This window comes from Populus euphratica, unplaced genomic scaffold (assembly GCF_000495115.2).
Source record: "Populus euphratica unplaced genomic scaffold, PopEup_1.0 scaffold174.1, whole genome shotgun sequence".
NCBI classification, from domain to species: Eukaryota; Viridiplantae; Streptophyta; class Magnoliopsida; order Malpighiales; family Salicaceae; genus Populus; species Populus euphratica.
This window is the reverse complement of record NW_011499935.1, coordinates 598,194-606,379: the sequence shown is the minus strand read 5'-3', so window position 1 is coordinate 606,379 and position 8,186 is coordinate 598,194. Positions and strand designations below refer to the sequence as shown.

The following is an 8,186-nucleotide window of genomic DNA, read 5'->3' as shown; positions in this document are numbered from 1 at the left end:
GTACCAAATCGTTGCCTTTGGTTTGCTTGATAAGCATCCTAACTGTTTGTTCAAATTATGCATCGTGAGTTGTCATTTCTATAGGAAAAAGGCTACCTAAGTTGGTCTCTTTATACTGGTGCTAGGGCTGGTGTCATGTTAATAAGCCTGAACGGATCATACTCCGGGATAGAGGGATGTCAAGTGACCATTTTGGTGCATAAGTTGTTCATTTTGGTAGACATATGGGGCATTAAATGCACCTTAAAAGTAGCTCTATGAGTTGTTATTTTCGGGCAAAAATCGAGAAAGACAATAAATAGTGACTAGATGATGTTTCGTCTGGTCCTCTGTTTTTTTGTTTTTAGTCCTCCAGCTTTCAATTTCTTTTAATAAAACCCCTATTTGACCCTAAGTTTTTGATTTAATACAATTAATCCCCTGATAAATTATTGTTTGAGCCCCGAATTTATGCGCCTTTTACAATATGGTTCTTGGTCTCAAATTTATTTAGTTGAACCACAAATTGACCATTAAACTTTCAATTTCACCCCTGGTTTTTGTCAATTAAGCCCCTAAAATCCGGTGTCTTTTGCAGTTTGGTCCTTGGCTGTAAATTTCTTCAATTTAGCCCCTAATTGACTCCAAAACTTTAATTTTCTTACAATTTTGTCCCTGATTTCAATCAATTAACTTGGTAAAAATTAAATTTGATCTCTTAAAATTTCAATCTTCTTGATTAAGCCTAAATTAGGCTCCCAAACTTAAATTTCACCAATTAAGCCCCAAATAAAATTAATTTGACCCATTTAAAGTATAATTAAGTCCTTGTACTTAATTAAATCCTTCAATTGGATCCAAATTAATTCTTAAACATAATGAAAACTCAATTTGGCTCATGATTAAATCAAATTGGCCTATTAAAAATTTAATTATATCCTTGGACTTAATTTTATGCAAATTCATCCAATAATAATTTTATTTGACCTTTAATTTGCATTTTTTTCCCATTTTCAGGCTTAATGGGATACAATTAGGCCTTGAATTTTCTTTAAAATTGCAACTTCATTTCCCGGTTTGCTTTCTTTATATTGCTAGCCTTTATTATTATTTTTTGATTTTGATTTTGGAAAAAACAATTTTTAGAGAATAACCCAAAATTGAATTATAACACTAATGATAAAAAGAGCTACTTGTAGCGAAAATCAATATAAGTTAAGCTTTTAATGATTCTTATAACTTGAGAAATTCAAGTGGGGTATTACAGTTTTCTCTTACGAAGAAGAGTCCGTGAGTGTAAAACAAGGTAAGGTACAAAATGAAGTCATTTCTATGAAAATTGAAAAGGTAAGGGGCAAAATGAAGTCACTTCTATGTAAAACAAGGTAAGGTGCAAAATGAAGTCACTTCTATGAAAATTGAACCAAGATGTGTTGGGGGTAAAAATAAACACAACTATAAGAACCAAGATTGTTGGAATGGAAAATATGTGATCTTTATTATCTGACTTCACACAATAAGCTAAATAGTTTAAGATATTGTATTCCCCAATTAGCTAATGGAATCCGGTAGTTTTCACTAAAAAAGACTTGGTGCTAAAAGCTACCTCTCCTAAAACATAGACTTTTCATTGTTATTATCTCCCTTCATCTACTTTGTATTTTATCCAGAGAAACCAAATAGCTTCTCACCAAAACTATCTTTTACATGTTGATTTTACATAATTTTAAACCTATTTTCCTATGCACATTCCATTCATAAAAATAGAAACAAACATCTAAAAGCTTATTCATAAAATGATCATTTCTAGAGCCAACTACATAATGTCTATAATTAGTTAATGTTCTTTTTTAACAAAAAAGAGATTGCATCAGTGCCAGTGGAGGATGGAACCTATCAAACATTTTATATAGTGTTCATTATGAAAATCAACTCACAAAATAAAAGGAGTGTCAACTTAAGAATTATTTCAACTCAATAGTTTAAGTTATTTAGTGATATTCTAATATATAATTTATATTATTTTCTAACACATCCCCTAAAAAAAAACCTTTTAGGCTACATAGACCTATACTACTTTGTGCTATTAATTAGAAGAGATAATAAAGGTGTGATGAGATCAGATTTCGTAATTATTTGATCATCAAGATTCTAATACCATATTAAATAATTTTCTCAACCTAAAAACTTGAGCTACTAAGAGAAATCTTAAAAATAATTTTAAATTATTCTCTAAAATATTCCTATAAATAAAAACTCTTTACACTTTAAATTTATATATACTCACACTACTTTACATTTTATTTTTATTAATTAAAATATAAATAATAAAATTTAAACTTATAACTACCTAATCAACAAAATTCTAATTCATCTCAACTTAAAAATTAACTAATCTTATTATTGATGGCTCTGCAAATATGTCTAGTCGTCAGCAAACTGCAAACACACCTACAGGCCGTGGAAGTTTCTGTGGGAGGGGGCCTGGTAGCTATCATTGTTCTAGTAACTTCACCTCTTATCACGCTGGACGAAGACTGTTCAATCGGGAACCCCTTCACTGTCAAGTTTGTGACAAACCAGGCCACGCTGCCAAGAAATGTTACCTCAGGTTTGATGTTACCTATGCCAATTCCACTACCGATAGACAAATGCAAGCTCATCAATCTCTTAATATTGATTGGCATCCACCCTTCTTTTTAAAAAAAAAATATTTTCAATTAATAGTTTAAATTATTAAATTAAATATAAAATATAATTTATATTATTCTCTAAAAAAAATCATATTCATAATTCAAAATGACATGTTTACAAGTATTGATTCAAGGCCAGAATGAAGAGTAAACTATATAAAAGGACAAAAAAAATTCATCTGTTCTCATAACTGATTACTTACTTTCTGTATCTACCACAACCACTACTGGAACCTTTTGAACGCTCGGACATACAAGCATCTACTGATGCTAATATTTGAGAATCAAATTTATGCCCTTTCAAGGAGGCCCTGACCTTCCTAAGCACTTGTTGCTTTATCACCCTACGCTCCATCATTGACAGGTCCTTGCATTTGTCCATGCCTTCGAGAAATCCGACAATTGTTTCGCCAGATCCCCCGGTGACCTTTTCCAATTTTACAAGCTTCTCCACCACCTGTGATGACAGCATTTTCTCTAAGCAGGATTTATTTCCTAGCTCAACAAGATCCAAAATGCAATGAACATTCACTTCTCGTGTCTTTATTGATTTTCTATCTAATGATTCAACCATCCTATCCACTAGACCTGTTTTAAAGATCTTATGCAATACAAGGATTCCACCATTTCCATAAAGCATTTGGTGCAGTGCTGTATAGCCTGAATCCTGCAGCTCCGCAACATTGCATTGCATCATTTTCACTAGCTCGGGGATAATTTCATGGTCTATAAATTTCTTAATGCAAGGTTCTCCACCAGACAAAGCTAGCTTCATCAGTAAGAAGGCAGATTCAGATCTCAGTGAGTTCTGTTCTGAGTGCCTACTTTGCAGAAGTTCTGATAGCCTTTTGACTAGGGGACTTTGTAAAATCATTTCTCTGATTCTAGAATCTACTGCCTTCTCAATAATTGGAATGAGATCTTGCATTGCCTGCAATATCTGCTTTATATTTCCATCTGATAGCTTATAAATGAGATCTTCAAAAGATTGTGTCTTTGGCGCATGAGGAACAGTTTGATCTGACAGAACAAAAGTTTCTAGACGCAGCCTAACTTGCCATGGCAGAAGATTTAGATTAGATGGATGAAGAGAACCACTTCCAGGATCACGAGCCACCTCGTAAAATCCCTTCAGTGTGACAATAGCATGGTGTTGTAGAACTTCAGATCCATTCTCAAGAAGTTTAATAAGTTTTTTCTCGATACCAGAAGCGAACATTCTCTCAACAGCATTCGACTTTCCACCTTTGGTCAAAGAGTTCAACACTGTAAACATGCTCTCATGCAATATCTCAGCACTGGGGGAGAGCAAATCAGCAATCTGGTTAAAAGGAATGCTCTCGAGCACCTTATCAACTGTCTCGATGCTTCCAAATTCCGCGAGCTTTGCAAGGACGATTAATACGTGGATTTGAGTTATGGGGTCCTCCTCACATTCCTGCAGTGTTGTTGCCAGCTTATTGATTGCACCAGTAGTCTCAAGGGAAGGAAAATAATTGCAGTAATCACTCGTACTGAATATATTTGTGATGGCTTCTGTAGTCACTGCAATGAGACTCAAAGAATCAGTTGAGATCAAGTCTGCAATCCTAGGGCCTAGTATTCTACTAAACCTTTCCCTGCTAACTTCGAGCTCAGACATGGATTTGCTAGTCATTAAAGCTTGGATGAGTGCTTCTAAGGTAGTTACCACCTGCTTTTCTTCCAAGACATTAAACAAAAACTCTGTCCTTTCTTCAGCAATCCTTTTGACGTTCTCTCTTCCAAAAATAAGCAGCCAAGGACAAATAATAGCAGTTTCTTCCGGTGAATATTCATTTAGTAGTATCTCAGTAGAGTCATCTGCCTTGCTAGCAAGATACAAAGAAACCATGTCGTGAACTAGGTACAAGGGATCCATCTCCGTTTTAACCAGCAAAGAACCTTCAACAAGCTTGCAGACAATAAGAGGGAACAATCTCTCCTCCCCAAGAACAGACCATACAGCCTCCAGACAAGCTTCCGGTACAGGTGCTGCCCATGAAAGGGAAGCTAGAGCTATGAAGAGCCTTTTAGAATCTCTAGGCATAGCTTCAAGACTGAACTCAAATGACCCAAAAATAGTTAAGGTGTTCTCAGCTTCCTTTTCATTTACATATGAGACAGGACCAGGTGCACATGTGGCAAAGGTTGATAAGTTTGTGATGGCCTTTTCCCACTTCTCAGCTCTTATTTCTTTCCTAAGAGCTTTACCCATAACAGCAACTGTCAGAGGGTGGTGGCCACAGCGTTCAAGCAAGGTCTCTGCTATGCCCTGCCAAATGAAGAAGAAAAAATAAAAAGATCCGAGAATTTATGAATGAAATCAGCAAAGTGACACCACTTTTTATGCCTAGTCAATTTCTACTTGGATGTTGCATATAACTTGTCTGCCAACACAAGGATGCAGTCCATATATGTATATGTGTGCGTGTCAAAAATCTTTTAGCAGAAATCAATGAGGCTCACAGCTACATTAGCATCACTCAAAATGAGAATTGTACAAGTTTGATAGTAATGCACTTGAAAATTTGCACAGATACAAAGTTGTCTCGCTTGCACATGCAGAAAAAAAATATTTCATCAGAAACAAGAACACAAAATGCTGTGATTCCCATCTTCAAGAGTTCCAGCATTCAAGGGTGAAAGTTCTTACTGTATCCACAATGAAATTGTGACATTGGACCTATGCTAGAGAAAAATGTGTGGACAGAGATTCAATAGAGAGGTTAACATCATTTCTTCAGTGGTTTGTAATCTTGAATGAAAATTCAAAGAGAATCTCACAGATGACAAACTTATCATGTAAAAACTGAAACATATCTTTGAGTATATTAAAAGAAAATAAACAGGCAATGCACAATAAAACTGAGTAGGAGATGGGAGAGATGGAAAGAAAAATTAAAGTCCGAACAAAAATTTACAAGAAAGGAAAAAAAAAGAAAAAGAAAAGAAAAGGAAAGAGGGTTTATTTGACTCATACCGGTAGTTCTTCCACGCTAAGTAGACTGTGGTATTGAAGGATTGCCTTGCTTATCTCCCTTGTGTCATCTTTGCTCAACTCAACCTTCTCCGCTTCTGTTATTTCACAGACAGCTTCATTTCTTGTCGTCACTAAATACTTGCAATCATTATCATACAGCCGTGCAAACCGCTCAACTATATCCTGCTCCCACACATCATCAAGAAGTATGAGAATGCTCTTTCCATACAGTGCTTCTTGAAGAATACAGCAAACATATTCAAGATCTCCATTATCTTCATCTCTAATCTTCTTCCAAAATCCAATTTGCACCAGAAATTTAGAGATTTTTCTTGCAAGACGTCTCTGGTATTCATCCTTATTTCCATTGCAAGCATTTCTACTACACCATTGGCCAAATCCAAGTTCAACTGTTCCATCCACAAACTTAGTAGGAGGGTTAGAAGCTACTTGTCGAGCCAAGCATGACTTTCCGATACCCGATAACCCAACAATTAGAAGAACCCGATGAGAAACTTCTTGTTCCAATAAGTTTCTCACAAAGTGGCATTTACTAGAAATTGGCCATCCTAATTCAACCTTTATTTTCAATCGAACTGGGACATCCTCTGCTGTTGATTCTATCACCTTCTGAACATGTTGGGCAAACCTTTGAGACTCAAGCCACCAATTCAAATCATCTCTAATGGTATTTATCAGTTTGCTAAGAGGGTCTCCCGCCATAGAACTCCACACGACCTTGGCCAAATTCTTTACCCTACTTCTTGACACAATCCTTCTTGCCTTCATAATGTTTGGATGCATTCGTTCTATCAGCACATTCAAGCTTTGGATTTGGTGATCTAACCGGGGGTTATGAAGCTTGTAGACATGTTTTTGCTTAATTTGACCCCTCAAGTTCTCAAGATCATAGACAAATTCCTCTAGCATTCGGATTTTCTTAGGAGCTTCATCAAGATTCCTAGAAGCCTGATCTAATGCACTGACAACCCCTACCATACTTGAGATTATTTCTGTTGCAGAAGAAATAACTTGCAAAGCTTCCATTGCTACTCAGAAAGACAGAGCAAGCAGTATTCCCAATATTCTTCCACTGTATAAATGTCCCCAAACCTCTAGTCATGTTTGATACAAAACCCCAGCTGATCCAGGGTAAGATGTAGAATTCTCCTCATTTAGGAGGAAGAAACTGGATTGTTGCAGTCCCCAGCAAATAGAAGTTGAACCAGCAACAGCAACAACCCAATCTAGCCAAATTGGATAATGAGTTAAAAATTCAAGATTCAGGGAATTCTCACAACATACAAGAGGGCAGTTTCAGGATTCTCCAAGAAAATCCATATCTTGTCCACGGAGTTGTGAAAATCAACTCTACTAATCTAACCAAAAGAGAAAAAAAAAATTCAAATCCAGAAACAAATTTGATGAGCAAAACTTTCCAGGTTAATTATATCAATGAAATTTCTTATGCTAGGTGATCCAACAGATTAAACACGAAGGAAAGAAACTAGCAATAAGAGTTCACAGTTCCACAAAAGAAACTAGCAATTAGAGAATTCAATCAAGTTAAAAGCTAAGCAGAAACCATAATCCACTGCCTATCAAATACACAAACTCCCCTTTAAATCTCCTATGTTTTTCCACTTTAAATTCAATTATCACCACCTACTCATTCATTAACAAACATTTTTCTCCAACGTGTTAAACAAACATTATTCGCAGAAAGGAAAAACCCACTTCAGTGCAAATGATCTACATCAGCAGAGTCTCTGATGCAAGTGAAATACCGTAAAAGAGAAAAACTCAACCCAGCTCCAAAATCAAGAAACTGAAGACCATGCAGGTCTGACCTTGAAGAAACAAGTGGTGTACTTAATAGATCAACAAAAGACGTTTATTAGGGAATTATTCATACCGTATATGCGACAGAACTGTGAGAACAGTCTCTTACTTCTCCGACGTAGGTTTGTCCATTATGTGACTGTGACAATCCGTCAAAATAGGCGTTCGAGATGATGCAACAGGAAAATGTTGTTAACTATATATATATATGAGCAAGCGTTTGGTACCTGTACTCGTCATTTGTTCTTATCGTGATCCCTTTTATGCTTTCTTTTTTCCAATACGGTCCTTTTTCTCAATGATAGAGCATTATAACTCTCCATCAGTTAATGTCACTCGAGGATGGTGACGAGTAAGCCAATGGGCTATGGTGCCGTTAAATCAACATCAGTAAGAAAGAAAATATGTGTTCTAAAAATTTAAAGATATGTCCATAGAAATGGTTGCTTGGCATTTACGGTAAGGGAATGCTGCTGTCTTAAAATTTGAGTAGCAAGTAAAAAGGTATCATTTGATTTGGATCCATCTTTCTTTCCTTTTTAAAAAAAAAAAAAATATTGGGATCTTATATTTGCTTAAAAAAAAAAAAAATATTGGGATCTTATATTTGCTTTCATTTAATTTAATTTCATGAAGTAAAGCAAAGTTCATTTTAAATTATCCCAAGGTTT

General features: G+C 35.5%; 1 protein-coding gene across 5 annotated transcripts; it reads right to left on the bottom strand.

The window, feature by feature from the left end:
- Positions 1 to 2,356: 2,356 nt before the first annotated feature.
- LOC105136411 (uncharacterized) lies at positions 2,357 to 7,673 on the bottom strand. Of its 5 annotated transcripts, none has more exons than XM_011041732.1 (4): positions 7,589 to 7,673; positions 5,674 to 7,052; positions 2,863 to 4,965; positions 2,357 to 2,567 (listed from the first exon to the last, which is right to left on the bottom strand). In XM_011041732.1, the coding sequence occupies exons 2-3, from the start codon at positions 6,718 to 6,720 to the stop codon at positions 2,872 to 2,874; spliced, it is 3,141 nt and encodes a 1,046-aa protein (XP_011040034.1). In that variant the 5' UTR covers positions 6,721 to 7,052; positions 7,589 to 7,673; the 3' UTR covers positions 2,357 to 2,567; positions 2,863 to 2,871. The 5 variants fall into 5 exon arrangements, with proteins under 5 accessions (XP_011040034.1, XP_011040036.1, XP_011040038.1 ...); XM_011041734.1 differs by having other exon boundaries at positions 5,674 to 6,920; XM_011041736.1 differs by lacking the exon at positions 7,589 to 7,673 and adding an exon at positions 7,461 to 7,542 and having other exon boundaries at positions 5,674 to 6,920.
- Between the last annotated feature and the right edge of the window lie 513 nt (positions 7,674 to 8,186).